The following is a 19,908-nucleotide window of genomic DNA, read 5'->3' on the forward strand; positions in this document are numbered from 1 at the left end:
CTCCCTCTGGGTGGACCATCTCACAATGGGATGATGAGTCGTGCAATGGGTCTTTGATGGCCCATTGAACAGTGATAGCTCCCAGAGGGGGTTATCTATGAGTCATGCAGCAAGGCATTTGATGGGTCATTTGCAGAAGATAGTCCTGAGGGAGGGGGCCCGGGAAGAGCACTGCTCCAACAATTGGATTCAACAGTTCATGAAGATGGTTATAGAATACTTGGTGCACATCCCACACTACAACCCAGGACAGGAAAAAAGAAACAAAGTCTTTTAACAGAAAACCTCAGCATCGAGGAAGACAGATAAATTACCGTTATGATTTTTATTAATCCACAAAAATAGTGAAAACTGTCAAATTTTACACTCTGAAAAAGCAAAAGTTATAAAAAAGTGCTAGATTCAGATTTGTCTGACTACTATTAGAGCTCTAAAGATAGATATGCTACTCTTAGCTGTCAAGATCCTTGAATCACAAAGATAAAATGAAGAAAGATACCTGTGAAAAACAGCTGCACACTACATTTTGCGTCATGGGAATACCTAAATAACGGTGAAACCTTGGCATTGATCTTTTAAAAATATTACACATACAAAATAAAAATTCCAAGTGTTATCTATTGATCTGTACATTCAAACAAATGGAGCAAATGACACTGCTTTTGGAGAAATGAAAATCAATCCATAGAATTCACTCTTAGCCTATTAACTACACTAGCTGAGTTAAATCGTCTCTCATGCTTCTTTCAAACATTTTATTACAAGTTCCAGGCCAAAAAAAAGACCAACAAATACCAAACCACCTCAAAAAATAGTCCTGGAAAATGGAATCTCTTCTTATTAACAACAGTCCTAATTATTCAGAAAAAGAAGTCATGCTTCTCTTGTATTTCTTATGATCTAAGTACTGTACTCATTAAGGTTAAAATTAAAATCCTTTGAATAAAAATCTTATCAAAAGTTTGAAAAGCCAATGCATATGTCGCATTATTTACTGTAAGACAAATATTTCCTTGAAGAACAAAAAAGGAATAGGAGGTAAACCAATAATACATGTAGGATTTACACCCCCTGTAGCTAGAGAATATATGAGACAGGCTTGAAATCTTTGTACCCTCTGGGGCTTACCATAAATACAGCACCTAGAAAGCCCTGGCCAAAGCCAACATAGCTAAGAAGCTAACTGCACACAGTCTATCTTCTTTTCTGCTGCACTCTTAATCTTCTTACTTAACAGTGCTTCACGGTATTTGATTCCCTGAAGTACTTTTAGCATGTTCAAAGTGTGGTAAAAATACCTAAATAGCCATTGCACATAGAAGAAAATGGATATGTTGAAGCAGATTAGTCATTTTACTAGGGTCAGACATGAATTTGTACCCCTATTGGTATCAAAATAATAGTTTTATTGTAATCTCCTTATTATTTACAAAATCAGATCATATGAAGGGTTTTTGAACATTCATTTAATTAGTCACAGACTATGAAAATATGAAAATATAACATTCATTAACTGTGGATGTCCACAGTATGGACATATTCCCAATGACACTATCCTTTAAATATCTGCTACATTCCTTTTGCATATCCCTTATTTATAAATTATATACCAGCATAAACATTACATTTAAAAAAAGCATTTAAACATGTTGCTTTACTTTTTGAAAAGATGACTGGGCTACATATTTTCATTGCATCATGATTTTTTATGCAGAACTTTACCATTTTTAATAAACAAGGTACAAAACTGCCTGTTCTAAAAGGTTTTAGTAATTAAGATTTTTTTTCTATGAGAAAACAGTTGCTCTCAAAAAGGCTCAGTATTCAAATACGGTTTGTATGTGGCTATTGTTTAAAGTTTCCTGAACTCGTCAATTTAATCCACTAAAATTTCACACAGCAAAAGAAAAACTAACTTGTTTTCTAAGATTCTGCTGTTATGAGGTGTAAAAATTCACATCCAGATGAAAAGAAGCTACCTAATGTCCAGACCTGCATAAATAAGTGAAAATACTTTAGACATTAATTTAGAATTTGTTCATTCAAACACTAATTTAAAAGAAATGTGAAAGATTAGCAAGAATTGCAGTGATTTTAAAGTACATCAGTTTATAGGGGCTAAAAAAAAAGGGGGAGGTTCTAAGCTCTTGCTGTATCTAACAGCTATGAAATAATCATGCTCGGGGGGAAGGTTCCCAGTTACAAAACTGGAGTCTGGCCAACTATTATAATGTTTGCTTCATAAGTGTCATTGGTGGGAAAAAACTTCCAAACTAAGGAATGTTGTTGGTTCATTCTTACAGTTGCTACTATGGTAGAATAAGGATTAAAACCCATCCTTGCCAGATGATAAACCCCAAGGATGGACAGCCTTGATTATCAGCATAAATCAATCGTAAGCTGTTGGCTGAAATTCAAAGTTCAAAGTGAAGGCATAGACTATCAATACATAAAGTGAAATTAGGAATAAAAAGAGACAATATGTAAAGATCCTTGCTAACAAGGATCGAATCTACATGGCATGTCTAATCTACATGGCGTTAGAGAAACTTGAAACTGAATTTACCTATAAACTAAACCATACCTGATTTATGTAAGATGACCCAAAGTCTATAGAATGTCAATATCATGTCCCACTTATAAACTATATTTTTAGGATATTCACTTACCTAAAACTTATTCTTATCAAAATTCTAGCTAAGACAGCAAAAAATTGTATTGCTTGTAAATGCAGTGGAAAATGAAAGACAATTTTTTCCATGTTTTAAAACAAGAATGAGACAAGGTATAAAGTTGCTAAAACCCCAAAAGAGGACCTTTTATTGTCATTCTCTCAAAAATAAGTTCAGGACTGCAAAGGATTAAACTTTTTGAGACATCAGGTATTGTATTGTTGGTTATTTATTAGTTAAATATTTTCATTTTTCTGGTTAAGCTACTGATAAGCTATTTTTAAACCTTATCTCTAAACATAAATTAAATGTTTAATATCCAATATATAAAAGATTAGACACTGGTTTATTCTCAAAAGTAAAAGATCACTCCTTTGACATTTTGCATGAAAAGTGGAACTCTATATGTTGTAACTGTCAAGACTAAAAGTAACTTACAAATAACTTATTCTACAAGATAAAAAGAAAAGGTGCTAGTGATGACAAAAAAAAAAATGTCACTGAAATAGACTGTGCAAGAAATTTCTTTAAGGCACTAATCAGACCTAAACCTGATTAACTGTTTAATTGGCTTGATTACTGATGGCAAGAAAACATGCGTGACAAACCTGTTCGTGGTGAAAGAGTTGCAGAAGCTTCAGGACAGCTGAAGAAGCAAGATGTTTAGAAAACTAAGATCAGTATTTTCTAGACCAAAATTAGCACCTGAGACAACAGATTGCAAGAATGAAGGTGCCCCTCCACCACCAAATGCATCAACAGGCCAGGTATGGTTTTTCTTGTCTATTATATACTCATTAGTACTATCTTGTTGTTTAGAAGGTACTTATGTAAGCAAATGCCAAAGGTTAGAATTTCAAATAGACTTACTGAATATGGTATCAATCTTTATTTAGAAAAATTAAATAAATGTCTCTATTCTCCTCCACCCTACAATCCTTTCTTTGTGAAGAAAATATAATTTTCTCCTTTTGAAAGTTGCTTTCCGAACAGGCCTAACCTGAAATAGTACAGGTTTATGAGAGGTCCTGATCAACATTGCAAATGCAGAATTAGAGCTACAGTACTGGTGCTTTTCATATGATGATATTTTTTTATGCATCTTGTTTCCTTCTGGCAGGAAATGTCAGTGTGTCCTTTCTGAATATTAGAATGTCATGTAGGTATATATCAGCCTGCTTCCTGATAACCACTGGAAAGACAAAGTAATTTAGTAGCTTTTGAAAGAAGTCTTTTTTTTCAGCTTAGTTTTGATAACATAAATCCTCTTGAAAAGATAACGTAAATCATAATGTTCTACAGTCTATATTTTTATATAGGATCTCTTCACTATAAAGTTAATTCATTCTCTTCTATTTAATAAATGAAATATTTTAAATTGAAGCAAAAGGATAAGTACTCTTTCCCTCCTTGCCTTTGAATTTTTATCTTTTGCCAGTATTTTCCCGAAAAACATTTTTGTTTCTTTCAGCTTGACTTAATCAAAACTTTACAAGACAAAATGGCAACGATTTATGGTTTCACCAAATCATTAGGGAAGTGAAATAGGTTCTTTATTATCAGCCTTAGCTATTATTCATTCATACTTATTGAAATAATCAAAAGTCCTCCATTATAAAGTTAATTTTGAGTAAGTGGGCATATCCATACTGTCATCCACAAAAAATAGCAAAAATGACTATGTTCAATAATTTTTATATACTGCAGATCTACAGGCATCATTCCTGTTTCTTCAACAGTTCAGTATTCTTGTATCAATAAAATACTGTTTTAAAAGAAGAAAACTCCTGAATATTGACAGGTTAGTTCAGTACAGACTGATATCTGACTTGGCAAAGTGCCCTAGCAAAACAGATATATTTAGATTTCACTGGAGACAAGGATTACTCTTTTGGTAAGAATAATTTTGTACATCAGAGCAACATTCAGATTGTATCACCATCAGCCTACACTCTTCAAAACACTGCTAAAATGGAGACACGTGATTGGATTAGGGATTAAGACATTTCTTGCCTGCAAGGAGATACCATCTAAAGAGTAAAGAGGAAAGAGAAGAAAGTACATAATATCTGGTAACTGAAAACTATACTAATTAATGCACTAATCTATGTATTTATGCTATTAGGAGGGAGCCTGAAACAAAGGAAACAACCTTTTAAACGAAATATCATGCAAGAACCTTGAGTATGCATGGACTTTGATTGGAATTTCAATATACATATATAAATATATATGTATAAAATTTATAATTTATTTCTATATCCACATGTATATTAGAACTTCAGTGCGTGGTTCTCCAAATAAAAACAGACAGGAAAACACAAATATTTTCATAGGAAAAAACAAACCCCAATTTATTCTTAGAAACACAAATAAAAAAACCACTAACCTAGGAAAGGAAGAAAGAAAAAAGTGCATGAAGACCTGAAAGCTCCTAATGTCAAATAATTTTCTCCGTATGCTGATACAACCCAATATCCTTCTCTATTAATAAATAAGCATACTGCACACCAGGAAAGCTCATTCTATATGGGATAGCAAATGCTTATGGGCTTGATTAACACAATGCTATTATGTGGTATTGTGAACGCCGAGGACTCACCATGCACATATCCTTCCTCCTAAGGCCACCCTGTTAAAATTGAGATGAATCAAGGTACACGTACACAAGGATTTGGTTTATGGATCTAAGTCAGCAATTGTGGGAAAAAGTTAACTTTTGCAGTGAAAGTTGATACCATCTCTGTATTTTGTAGAAATGGTAATCTGTCCTTGTGGTAATGACAGTTCAAAATATACCAGGTGTTAGCCCAACAGAAGGTTTAGGCAGAATCATGATGTCTTGGTTTAGAAAGACAGGTGTCTGCCAGGGAAAGCTGGAGCTTCCCTAGGAATGGAGAATGTAATCCCTCTCCCTCTAAATTATTACAATTTTGCAATTAGGGGCTTTCAGGCAAAGATATGGGAATAGGAATAACAGTTCTTAACTAGGAATATTAAAAATAAAAATGAAGTAGTAAAAAAAAAAAAAAAAAAAAAAAAAAAAAAACACCACAAAAAACCAAAAATCCTAGAAACCCTGACAGAGTCAGAATACGACCTGACACCCTGTCGGTCAGGGTGTTGGAAGCAGTCCAAATAAATCCTCCTGGAGTAACAGATTCTGTTGGAGTGAGATGATCCTATAGAAGGGTCCAGTGGTGGCCAGATGGGTCCAGTCTTCCTCTGGGAAATCCAGTGGAAAAAAGAGGCTGTCCTGCACTTCTGAATCTCAGGTTTTATCCAGGTAGGAATACTTGGCTCCTCCCACTGGGTGGAGCATCTCACAATGGGATGATGTAATTTTATCAGTCATGTGGTGAGCTTTAATGACCCATTTACAGCAGATATCCCCCACAGAGGGAGGATGGACTGTGGAGGAGATAAGAACACTGCACCACCTGGTTTTAACAGCTGGCCCAGTAACAGAAGGCACCTGCCCACTCCCCCCTGGAGTTATGAGTTTTGGGTAATACAAGAGATAAACAAAAAACACCACCCCAGCCAGTTTCAACAGTTGAAAAATAGAATACACATATTTGGTTACATATTGCAAACCAAGACACATGACTAACCCAGAGATGCACACTGGCATGTGAGAGGCAGCACTGAACAAGTCAGCTCTGTGAACAGGCAGCAGAACTCTAAGCTAAGCAAATGGGTTTGCACCAAGGATGTGAAGATATCAGTTTCTGATTTCAACATCCATCACAAGTCATTTGGCAAATCCATCTGGAAACACACAGAACACCCAGGAACAATGGTCAGTGTGTAGCAACTTAATCAAATTCCTACAAAAACGTTGCAGACATCAAACCACCCTTATCATTCTCAACAATGACAATCTACAGTCTCTAATCTTGTGTATTTTTTCAAGGATGAAAATAAAACAACCAATGAACCACAGAAAGCAGAGGCCAACAATAAAGCAGAACCTGTAACAAAGCAACAAGGTCAGTAATAAGCTATTTATGAGTTTTCAAAGATTATCTGGACACAGTATATGTATACTCTATAGGATTGTGAATAAAACTGTTGTGCTTTCTGGTTCTCTGGCAGGAGCTCTTATTTTTTATATGTGGAAAAAATTAAGATCTCTGAATAGTCATTGACCCCAGGCCAATGATTTGTTGCAAGTATAAGAGCAGTATCTAACAATGACAAAAGGCAATAAGCTTTCAAGCGCATAGTCCCCCTCTGATCAGCTAGTTTAGGAAGCTCTGTTTCTTCTAACCGCTATTTGACTTCTTAGAAATCTTAAAATAAAAGTATTTAGTAGATTAATAAAAAAACCAAAACAAAACATATTTTTAATGTTTCTTTTAGTGATGCTTCTCATATGTACCAGTAAAGATAAGACAGACTTTAAACTATCTGACATTCAAATTTTTCCTTGAACAGCCATTCCAAACATAAAAAAAAAAAAAGTAACGCTATTAAAATAATGCTATTATTTTAATGCTTTTAAAAAAAAAAGTAAATAAATATTCACCATCCCTATTCAGAAGTTATTCAGGACTGGTACATGGGAACATAGAACTCAGGGCAGTAAAACAGGTTAATCTATTTTTTTGCCTAAGCAGCTGGTTTCTGGAAACAGAGGCTGCTGCTCGTGGCTGTCCTGCCCCCTTCTTCCCCCATCTCCAGTAGCCAAGCCTGTTTTGTGTATACCAGAGCCTAAAGGACTGCTTACACCTGCTATCAAAATAAAGGCTCAGGATGGTGAAGCAACAACTACTACTGGGCCTTCCTCCCTCCATCACTGCATGAGTGGGCCAGCCCTTTCCTTTTCCATCCTCCAGTTCTGGAGAAAAACACAGGGTTCAGTTTTCCTGTTATTTCATGCTTTTCCTTTAGGAGAGCAGTTCATGTTCATTACACTGAAGCATCAATGCAAAGACTGAGGAATCTCCAGTTTTGTGTGATAAAGAATAACTAAGAAAAGTGAGGCAACTGGAAAAAATTACAAGAAAACTTTCATAATCCTTACTTGTGTCTGTGTAATCATAGCAAGTGTCACAATTTCTTTCCTCATATAATGAAACTTTAAACAAAGTCCATTCAATGCAATTATCTTGTTATACAATGGCTGTAGCATAAAATCAAGGGAAAACAAAGTCTGACACAAATTAACTGTAGCAACAATAGAAAATCAAATTTGACATTAGACTTTTTAGCAAAACTAAGTCACAGACGCTATTCCATCACAGGATGGCATATCACAATAGAAATTCTTTTTGTTTCTATTAAAACTTAATCTAATTTTACAGATTAATATAACTCATTAAGATATATTTTGGGATATTAAACTACTTTTTTTTTTTCCTTTTAAAGTGGTGGTATAGTAGAAACTACACCATTAATTACTTCAGGAAGTTATAATATTACACTTAGGCTCCCCATTTTGGGGGTATTAGTTAATTAAATCCATGTTTTTTTGGAAGGCATTTCCTCATTTTCAAACACCTGCAAGACACTGAGGGCATTAATGACTTAGACAGACAATGGCTATAGAAGCTAGAACTTTTACACAGGAACCACACCTTAGGAAAAGCTTATGAATTTCACCACCCTGAATGTAAGTCCCTATCATTTGAGCCAAATAAGGAACTTCTTTATCTCTGGAGAGAAAATGGAGGTGGGTCTAAAGCAGTTCACAGGAGGGTCTAGATAAAACTTCTGCAAAATTTTGTGAACTTTTTCACAGACCTGAAATCATGTGGTTATTTTCTGGAAGAAGAAAATGGGAATTTGTGTAGGTATGCAGAGGATGAGAGACTAGAGAAAGCATTTTATGATGTATGTATAAATTATGAGAGAATTATTAAAGTACAGCCAGGGCTCAAACAACATTAGTTGAAGCAGATCAACTAAATGGAGAACTTCAAATGCGTTAGAGAAAAGTCTTTCCAAGGTCTCTCATTACTTTCTCAATCATAATCAAAATTAAATAGATCAGTAAAACCCTTAATCATAGTATCAGTTTGCAGCTCCATAGTGCTAAATACAAATCAACAGACTGAGTAGAGCTTATCTTAACCCCGCTTCTTTTCACATGACCAGAAACTGCCATTACCTTCTCCCTTTCTTGATGTACTTCACAAAGCAGCACAATGTTTCCAGCACACATGAGAATCCAGCAGGAGGTACCATTGGAGCCTGTTGGATTAAAACTTGGCCACTTAGGTCAGTCAGGAACACCTGGTATTTTGGCTTCTTTGTTGGCTACTCATTGCCCTATCTCCACCTCTTCAGTTGCCCTCCCTCTCATTTGCTTGCTTGGTGATGAATTCTCTGCATAATTAGTTCACTCTGCAATTAATTCTCTGTGCTTAGTCAGTTTGTTCCATAATGGATTAATTTTTGTAATTCATTCCCTGCATTTTTTTTTTGTGTGCCTAACAAAGTCTGATTCACCTAATTACAGGTTCTCTGTGCTATTGAATCCAATTGCTGTAATTTCTTTGTGTATTTATCACCTCCCATAATTGACTGGCTATACAAATGCTTCCCTTGTTTTACCCACTGTTGTTCAATAGCTCTGTTGGTGGTTATGCTCTTTAGGAGGACACATTCAGCTTCTACCTGCTAACTGGTGACTGCATTATCATTCTCTGTTTTGTAAGTTCTTTCAACCTCCTGACAGATAATTCCAGTTTGATTCTTTCCAACTACATTTTAGTATTTCTCTGAAGTCTGTCCTCATCTTTACATTTTTCCCCATTTTGCAATAATCGGGGTTTTGATCTTCTACTAAATCAACAAATGTCTCAAAGATGTTTTCCAGAAACACAGTCACATTTATTCAGCTTTTATGAAAGTGCATATTGACATTGCTTTGTTCTTGGTAGGACTTGAGTGAGAAAGCTAAAGTAAAACTATCCTAGGTATTTTTACACATGCTGCAATTGCACCTCTAGATCATAAAGTAGACAGAATCTCCCTTCTGGGAGGTTACCATGTTATGTTCACTGATATTTACTATCTTCAGAGCGCAGGTGCTTTGGAAAGTATCCCAAGTAAGCATGCAGCTCCACAGGGGAAGGGATGCTCAAAACGAACTTCAATCCACTCCTTACTCCCTCTTCTGTTCAGGTACTTGAGGAACAGTCACTTTTCCACTAAGAAAAAAAGTAAAAGCAGAAGCTGTTGGTAGCTACTCCCTCTCATGTATTAGCCTTCCTGTTATACCTTGTTATACTTTCATAATAAGAGAGTTCAAGCCCATATCTCTCACACTCCTGTAGAGTTGTTTAATTACCTGTATAAAAGCTAGACTAGAGAGGTCTGGGAGGAAGGTCCATGGCCTTTCCAGACTCTGGGAAATTGTGCAGAAAAGAATACAAAACCCAGTGGAATCCGAGAAGTTAGAATGCAACAAGGAGCATGTAACTGACCTAAGCATGGATCTAAACATGGACCATGGAATGGACCTAGAAGTTAATCAAAACAATTCCCATGCAGAAAGAATGAAGGACTTTTATTTCAGAATGTATTTATATTACAATTGTTCAATAATTTAAAAAGGGGAGGAAAAAATCCTCCCAACAGGTGCTTGACCCTATTGCAAATAAATAAGGCCCAGGCTCAAGACCTTCTCAGAGGAGAGTCTTGATCACTAGCTGTTATACAGAAGAGGGTTGCTCTCCCTGGACACAGAAATAAATGTATTACATAGATGTAACTATTGAGGGTACCAAAATCCCATGCTGTAAAACCTTGGCTAATTCTGGTTAATTAGGTACTAACTAACTCTGCATGGACTACAACTGAGTAAAACCTGTGAGAAGAGTGATTTGGTTTGAATTAAATTTGAAATTTTGCATCTAAAACCTCTATTTGGCCTGTTACAAATTTGACTCTTAAATTGTTCTTAAGCGGCTTTACAAAACCTGTCCCTTAGCACCTGGAAATCCAGAGTTAAATAAGAGTTTTTTATTTCAAAAAATACAAAGAAGTGTGTGATTTTGTAAGCTGCAGCCCAATGAACTAAACCTGCCAATCCAAAGAGACTTTGAAATAATCTTATTCCTTGTCCTAATCTTTTATGCTCATCACTGGTACTCAGAAAACAGACAACTGTTATTCCCATAAAAATTTTTTTTTAAAAGATTACCAAGGACTTAAATATGCTTAATCAGCTTGTTTCCACTCCTGCTGATGTGAAGTCTTTTAATTCCTCTCTGATCTTCATTTTTCACATGAGTGACAGGTCTGAATGCTAGGAAAACAAACTCAACTTCTTCACACAATCTTTCTTTCTTTATAGAAAATAAACTTAAATAATACTTCTGTTAGCCACTGAAGTTGAGGGTTGAGTTAAGATGAACTTACTAACAGATTGTTTTATTTCACCTCTGCTGATTTCTGAACCTTTTTTTCCCGCACATAGCATTTGTTCAAAAACTGTTGCTTGTAAATCACAAAGGTGTGCATTTCGTAATATCAGAGCTGAAGTATTTTCTCTCCTTCATCCATAGATTTCCTGTAGGTTTTGGTTTTGTTTCTTTTCCTTGAGACCTTTGTGACTCTATAAACATTTTTAGATATTTTGGATTGCTCAAGAACGTCTCTGTGAGGCAAGGACAATCAGGCAAATGACTATATCAGAAGTATCACAGGGAGCGTGTCGACTAGTTCTCTTATTCCCATTCCATTGCTCCAGACGTAGTCAGTCTTTACTCCAGCTATTCAAGAAAAATTGCTCTCTATGTTACTTTTCAGGCAATACCACTTAAAAGCCAATTTAAGTCTTCTAACATTTTTTGAAATGTTTAGCACTTTGCAAAAAGAGGAAATGTCCCCAGAAATCACTGATTTTAAGGCCTTTAAAATGATGTTTCTAAGGCATATACATCACTGCTAAAAAGATCAGATTACTCAAACATTGGTCACTCTTCCTCCTACTAGCAGGACTCTACCCATGTCTTTCTACAACATTTCCAGTTTCAAACAATGTTGTCTACCCTCAGGTGTTTCCATGTGACACCATGCACCATTAAAATTGTCACCATTAATTTATATATTAACTAAATTAATTTTATCATGTAAGCATGTTGTAGTTTAATGCCAGCCAGCAACCAAGCCCCACACAGCCTCTCACTAACTCCCCAGCCAGCAGAATCAGGGAGAGAATCAGAAGAGTAAAAGCTAGAAAATTTGTGGGTTGAGATATTTTATCAGGTTATTAGGGAAGGCAAAAGCTGTGCACACAAGCAAAGCAAAACAAGGAATTCATTCACTTTCCACTGACAGGTAGGTGTTCAGCCATGTCCAGGAAAGCAGGGTTCCAACCCTGTGCAACAGTTACTTGGGAAGATAGATTCCATTCACTCCAAACTTCCTTTCTACTTCTTTCCCCCAGTTTGTGGTCAGTATATTAAGTGTCATACGGCCTGAAATACCCCTTTGGTTAGTTAGGGTCAGCTATTCCAGCTATGTCTTTCCCAGCCTTCCATGCATCCCCAGTCTCCTCACCAGCATGGCAGTATAAAGGGCAGAAAAGGCCTTGGCTCTGTGTAAGCCCTGCTCAGCAACAACAAAAACATCTCAACATTATCAACCCTGTGCTCAGCACAAATCCAAACACAGCCCCATAACATCCACTGTGAAGAATATTAGCTCTACCCCAGCTGAAACCAGCACAGAGCATGAACATCAAGCTACACAAAATTTTCAAGCAACCATCAAATATATATTCAACAGAAGAAATAGAAAGTATTCCTTTATCTTTGTCTTTTTGTCTACCATGACTAGTTCTCTTCTGTGTTTCTGCCAAGTATTGGAAAACAGGTCATGATAGTTCAGGCTAATCAGATTAACAGGATTATTTTTCATTACTGAAGGAACAAAAAAGAACATTAAATGTTCTTTAAATCAACATTGCTTACCTTAATCCTGGTAATAAACATCAGAAATGAGTGGTAACATTTACAACTGTATTACATACATAGCAACTCAACTATAATTGGTAGTACTACAATATCATTGTGCAATCATATTGTCGTTTTTAAGCATCGATGTATTTTAAAATGACTACATTTTTGTAAAAGTCACTAAAAAGTTAGCACTAGAAGGAAGTATTTGACCATATATATTTAGTTAATATAAAATAGACATTATGTGTGGGTGTTCTTGTGGAAATACTGCTCCCACCAAAGGAAAATAAGATAAAAGTGAGTCAATCACTTCGTGAATCACCCTATAAAACAATATATTGTGGATTCAAAATTAAATCAGTTTATGTCAATTGATGATTAAGTTGAACTAAAATGTGCTTTTAAACTGACAAAAAAAAGAAGCCCAGGAAACTCTTTGCTTTTTCTACTAGTAACTGCTAGCCGTGACAAGTTCTGTTTTTACATATATCAAACCAGTAGAGATGGGAGGGGAAGCAGAGATGTGATACTGGTAATGGAAGTCTGTGAAGATAGCTGGGAATTCTAGGAAAGAAATTCTTACTTTCCTGAAATATACCAAAGCAAAAGCAGTTTTTCTGTTCTCTACTCAGATTGCAACTATCCAGATGCTGACATTTATTCCTATCTCAATATCTAAAAACTTATCTAAGAGAAGTAAACAAATATGTCTTATAAATTGCTTCTTGTTCCTTGCTCCTTGGGCTCCTAGTCAGATCATTGGTATGATAAGGTTTCAGTGGGCCCCTAAATTTAATCAGATTTATTTGGAGGGATTCCATTAAGCAGTGTATTTCCCCCAAAATAATACTTCAACAACTGTCACTTTCCCCTTCCATCTGAAAAGAGAACCAGCAACCCTTATCCCAACACAGTACTAAAATGCATTATCCTTATGGGAAGGCCAAATATCTAGAATTTCTAGACAGCGGTGAGCTGTGTTGCTCAACTTCCACTATTAATGCATTGGGAACTTCATCCACCTATATACCAGTACAATGAGAATGCAAATAATTCAGAAAAACTCAAAGCCCTTGTTTTGATGAGTAAGCATGGATCTGTATGTTTTGAAACCTGCATTCATTGTTGGTGCCTTGGCTTGGTTTTGCCTTTTTTCTCACTCATGATTTCACCACCATGACAGCTATGCAAAGCTGTCCTGAAAGCCTACCACCTACCTGCTGGTTCATTATTTCTTCTGGAAACCAACAGTTGTATTCTAAACTTTCCCTAAAATGACTACCACACTGTTCATAAGGGCATTCCTTTGGGCCTGGAATAATAAAAAAAATAAATAAATAACAATAAATTAAAAATTATAATAAAAAAAAATAAGTTACCAGACTACAAGCTAGATTCAAGCAGTGAAGAGCAACGGGTTTGTTTTGGGTTTGTTTTTGTTTTGGTGGGGTTTTTGTTTGTTTGTTTGTTTGTTTGTTTGTTTGGAGTTTTTTTTAAATTTGACTATGCAGACAACCTTCTCCGTTTCACACAGAAAGAAAAAAACTAAAATTTGACACACAGCCAGTAGTGGTGCTAGACCCTGATATCCTAATATTAATGCAAATAAACCCTGCTAGAAATTTATGAATCCTTGTATGTGAAAATTTGGAATATTCATGGGATTAAAAAGTTATCCTTCAGTCTGAATGCAATCAGCATTTAATGGTCAGTGTGGGTTCAGACATCAGACTGAACACCTTGGGAATATGCATGAAACTTAGAAGTTATTATCCACTGCACTGGAGTGTTTATTGCAAGCACCATAAATTTTTGACTTAGTGCTTTTTCCTTCTCATCCATGCTGTCATTTCACAGATGGATTGTCTTATTCAGCAGCCTGTTACACTTGAAAGTGTGACTACACTGGCATTTTGTTTCAATGAAGAATGCCCTTCTCACAAAACCCTCTTGGTTGTCCCTTGATTTTCTCTTTTTTTTCCCCACCAAAAAAAACCCAAAACCCTTTAGGAACTCATAACTGGGTTCCTTTAGGATAAAACCAAACCAGAAGAATAACTCTATGAGTCAAACTACTTTACTCAAGCTGCTGAATGTCACTAATTTCACTGGATCACAATACACTCAGAAATTTATCTGCCAGATCTGCCGGATATTTATAGCTGACAGATATAAATTCAATGCCTTGCTTTCAGCACCATTTCCCTAATCTAGTTGTTCATATAAGATTGTATCCTATGCTAGTTAGGAGTAACTACTATAACAAAGAAAATTCCCAAAGTGAGGTGATTACAGAAATGTTGAGATTATCTTTGCTGTCACTCTTGATTAAGTACTTGGCTTTTTGGGTTGTGCAGTCAAGGCAGGTAGAACTGGAGTACTACAAACCAGGAATTCAAAAGGAAGAAGAAACTGCAACAAGTGCTGGAATTTTTTTACTCCTTTTAAAGGATTAACTCTCTAAATATGGAGCTTAACTTTTAGAAAAGTAATTTTACAATATCCATCTAAAATATTCAAAGTCTGATTTTTTTGAGCTGTCTCAAACTTAAAATACAGCACATACAACAGGCTCCTGATTTATTTGCTGTCGTGTTTTTCTGCCAAGTTTTTTCCTCTATCATCATATTACTTAAAGTGTTTGTGAAGGCTGAGCTTGCAAAATGTCAGACTGATGAGAGCTATCAAATTATTTTTCAACGTGAAAGTTTAAAAAAAAAGATACAGGACTAATTATAAGAAAGCATCACTTAAGGCCACTTAAAAGGCAAGAGACCATGCCATTTGCTTCAAACTCTACAGACTTCCTACTTAGATGACTTTGAAAAAGTTGCTAGTAACAGAAATGAAGAAATAGACTAGAAAAAGTACAACATACATCCTTAATGATGTATTTCAATCATAACCCACTCAGCAATAAACAATACTGTCATGGCAGCTGAAGCAACATCTTTGATGCAGTACAAACACTGAAGTATAGGTAATTTTATTAGCATTTTTATTCATAGGAAAATTAGCTACTTTTCATTTTCCTTCCTGTATTTCACAAGGCATATCTGGACAGATCCAGATATTTTCCCTCTCCCTTGCTACATGACTTATTGTCCCTCAAAATAAAGAGGAGTTCTGAACTGACCATCTTGGATCTGGCTACTGATGAATCTAGTTAAAAACCACAAGTAAATTATGTATTCTAAAAGCTGTACTTATCTTAAACATGCTGTATATAGTTGGCACTGAAATAGATTTATGCAGGATATTGTTCAAAAGTTAGGTCCCACAAGTTGTGTGTTTAAGTGCTTATCTACCAAAGAAATAATGTCAGACAGACTGTGATTCCTTCTTAAGTATAATTATAATTCTTTAAAAATTCATTTTCAAAACTTAAAATCTTTTTCCTAGATAAAGAATCAGCAAAAGCACCCGAGCCTTCAAAACCTGAAAACTCAACTGAACCAGCTAAGGCAACTCAACAGGAAGAGCATGAACTCAAAGATGGGAAAGAAGATGCCAAGTGAGTAAATTCAATTAAAAAATGTGAAGATTCTACCTGGCATCCTGACTTAACATTTCTGTGTGCCATATATCAGTTCTTCAAAAGTCCCTCCTGTAAGGTTCTGAAAAACTTTATTTCAATTTCAAGGTAGCATATATATGAGGCATTCATTTATTATGTGCTTTTGATTGTTTGTTGTGTACATCATCCTAAATTGCAGGAATGAGGAAAAGGATTTGCTCAACTACAGTTGTATGCTAGTTTTAGCAGTGCTCCTGCTCAATTACTATATCTTAGCAAAGAAGAAAGTCTCAGAATGCTGCTCTGAACCTAGAATGTGTCACATCATTCTGACTTGAAACTTTTTACCCTGCACTTTTTTTTTTGTTATACCATTAAATCAGCATTAGCCTTCACAATAAGAGGATTAGTACTATCTCTGCCTGAGAAGTGACAAATAAATGAAACAGCAGTATTCCCTCGGGAAAATCTAAGGTCATTCAACCTTTGTAAAAAGCTGCAGTGACTATTTTGTGAAAGTAGAAATAAATATGATGTCTAGGAAAAAAAGTAAACTGGGAATAGTCAGCAGTCATTTCAGCAGCAGAGATGGGGAGATTCATGAAATGATAGAATTCTTTGGTTTGGAAGGAACCTTTAAAGGTCATCAAGTCCAACCCCTCTGCAACAAGCAGGGACATCTATAAGTGGATCAGGTTGCTCAAAGCTCAATCCCAGCTGACCTTGAATGTTTCCAGGGATGGGGCATCCACCACCTCTCTGTGTAACAGGTGCCAGTGTTCCACCACTCGCATTGTAAAAAATTTCTTCTTATATCTAATCTAAATTTGCCCTCTATAAGTTTAAAATGATTAAACCTTGTCATGTCACAACCCCTGCTAAAATGTTTGCCTACATCTTTCTTACAGGCCCCCTTTAAATACTATAACGTTATAAACAAGGTCTCCTTGAAGCCTTCTCTTCCCCAGGCTGAAAAACCTCAACTCTCTCAGCCTTTCCTCATAGGAGAGGTGCACCTGATTTCCGATCATATTTTTGCCTCTCCTTTAGGCCTGCAGATGACACCATCCAGCTTGGTATCATCTGCAAATTTGCTGAATGTGCACTTGATGCCACTGTCTCTGTCACTCTGGAAAATAAAGGTCTTCATAGAACAGCTCAGGTTGGAAAGCTCCTCCAAAAGGAATGAAGTCCAATCTCCTGCTGAAAATATTTAGAGGTCAGACCCAACTCCCAGCTTAGATCAAAGCACCCCAAAGTTTTTTCAGTGTAATTGTCAATCTATATCATCAAGAATGGACTTTCCAAAACTTCTCTGGGCAATCTGGTCCACCCTTTGACCACCCTTATGAAAATTAATTGAAATTAAATTTTCCTTTGCTTTAACTTGTTTCTTTTGCCTCTCATACTCTTGCTCTGTACCTCTGGTGCTCTTTCTAAATCAGTGTGTAATTAGCCTTCATTGCTGCAAGAACACACTGTGGATTCATGTTCAATTTGCTGTCCATCAGGACCCCCAGATCCTCTTATGTAAAGCTGTTATCTAGTCAGTCAGCACCATATGTTTACTCTCACCTGGCCTATTGCTATGCAAAATGAAGTTTCTGCCTTTTAAGATCACTTTAAGTGGAGTAAAACAGATACACTCAATGCAAAACAGGGTAGAAACTCCCCCTGCTTGACTTTGCCTCCTATTGTTTTAATTATCCTAATGGAACAAAGAAAAAGACTTTCCCTGACATGGAGTTAATTTATAGAGAAGATTACCTATTTCCTCCCCTTTAGTAAGACAAACTTCGTGTCTAGAATTAATCAAGCAAAATGCTACTGCACATGCCTCTATGAAATAATAGATGCAATTAAAAATAACTCTGACTAGAAAGAATGGAAAAGTTATAAATAGTCACTTCTATGTGAAACAGTAGGTCAAAAATGAAAACTTAGATAAGAATCTCCTTGTTTTGTCATCATACAATATGTTATTCAGTGCTTACAGTTCCACTGGTAAAACTTGTAACCATGGTAAACATAATTGCTATGTGCTTATGAAACAAAAGGGTATGTTGCTTATTAGCAGAAACAAAATCTGTCTGTTAAAAGGAAATTAAAAATATTTACATTAAACATTGCTTTCTCAGAAGTGTTCTGACTCAGTGCCACGTGTCTATCCAGATATACCTAGTCCGTCTGATTTGAGCAACAGCTTCCAAAAATACAGTATATATTTGGAAAATTCTATTGCCAAAACAGTCACCCACTAGATTCTGCAGTAGAGTCTGGAAGTCATGGCATTGGTGTCACTGCACTGGCATGAAACTAAACCAAGCAGATCTGTTGTATGACTATCAGAGCTGAAGGGAGAGGGATTTTCAAAAATGTGTATTTGAGGGAATTTAATTAATTGCTTCTTAAGGTTCATGGAAGTCTATTTAGACACCATTCCTGATCAAAGTTACTGCCTTCTTGAGTCTATGTGTTCAAATTTGCTTACTAGAATATTTTTGGGGAACTAAATTGCCTTTATCACCTTGAGAAAAGCTGAGAATTTGAGCCAAATGGATACTTGTGATCTACAAGAGTAGCAGAAAATGAAACATGCTCGAACCACTCTCTAGCACTGAAGCCAACCAGAACACAAAATGCCTCCTTGAAGAGTTAGGTCATTGCTAATTTATAGGTATTTTCATACCTGGGAGATATTTGGAAAAGTGCTAGTTTTATTACTCAAAGCCATATCAAGGACTATTAGGACAGTCAGGATAGTCATCTAAGAGTCCCATTGTCCAGGAGTTTTCTCTGTCACTGTTTAATCCATATTTGGATACTGCTCAAATAGAGATTAATAATGAATGCTCTTCCCTGTGCAACACCAAACTCTGTGGTACAGCCTACACACTGGAGGGAATGGATGCCATCCAGAGGGACCTTGACGGGTTTGAGAGGTGGGCCTACACATACCTCACGGAGTTCAAAAAGACAAAGTGCAATGTTCTCCACATGGGTCACGCTGGTCGCCAGCACCTGTACAGCCTGCATGTTGAACAAGTTGAGAGCAGACCTGCAGAGAAGGACTTGGAGATACATTGTCAACATGTCAAGGGAGGTGATTCACCCTCATCTACTCTACCCTGCTGAGATTCCACCAGAAATGCTGCATCCAGCTCTGGAGTCCTCAGTACAGGCCTCTCTAGACCATTGACCTGGTCTAGAGAGAAGAGGTAGAGCACCTCTCCTATGAGGAAAGGCTGAGAGAATTGTTCTTGCAATTCTGCAAGGGGTAATGATTTTAAAGAGGGCAGATTTAGACTAGATATGAAGATGAAATATTTTTGCGATGACAGTGGTGAGCATTTTTTTTCAGATAAGTTGTGGATGTTCCATTGTTGGAAGTTAGTCAAGGTCAGGTTGGACATGGCTCTGAGCAACTTGATCTAGTGGACAATGTCCCTGTCCAAAGCAGATGGGATAGACTAAATGATCTTTAAAAGTCTATTGGAAATCAAATAATTCCATGATTATATTGTCCATGATTATATTATATTGTTATATTGTTATGGAAATCAAGATTGGCGAAATCACTGGTAGAATTTTCTTAACTGGAATTTCAGATTTTGCCCAGATATATTTCAGGTTGTAGCAAGGGTTCACTGCGAAAAGAGGAACTGGGAGCCAAGACAACCCTGGCACAAGGAGTGTCCTTACCAGCCAGGTTCAGCCTCACAGAGTCTGAACACAGCAAGTAGAGCAAGATCCTAGCAGCAGGCTCCATCAACAAGGCAAAGTAGTGGACCAGGTTAGGGTC

At 36.3% G+C, this 19,908-nt stretch overlaps 1 protein-coding gene across 1 annotated transcript in view; it reads left to right on the forward strand.

The window, feature by feature from the left end:
• Window positions 1–3,321: 3,321 nt before the first annotated feature.
• CNGB3 (cyclic nucleotide gated channel subunit beta 3) overlaps window positions 3,322–19,908 on the forward strand; it is a 60,166-nt gene continuing 43,579 nt past the window's right edge. The window contains exons 1-3 of the mRNA XM_066204802.1: window positions 3,322–3,439; window positions 6,589–6,664; window positions 15,992–16,103. Of these exons, the coding sequence (XP_066060899.1) occupies window positions 3,332–3,439; window positions 6,589–6,664; window positions 15,992–16,103 (296 nt within the window). The 5' untranslated portion in view covers window positions 3,322–3,331. The remainder of the gene's footprint in view (window positions 3,440–6,588; window positions 6,665–15,991; window positions 16,104–19,908) is intronic.

The sequence above is a fragment of the Chamaea fasciata genome, unplaced genomic scaffold, assembly GCF_029207755.1.
Source record: "Chamaea fasciata isolate MVZ Bird 193981 ecotype frontalis unplaced genomic scaffold, bChaFas1.0.hap1 SCAF_1, whole genome shotgun sequence".
In the NCBI taxonomy this organism is placed as follows: Eukaryota; Metazoa; Chordata; class Aves; order Passeriformes; family Sylviidae; genus Chamaea; species Chamaea fasciata.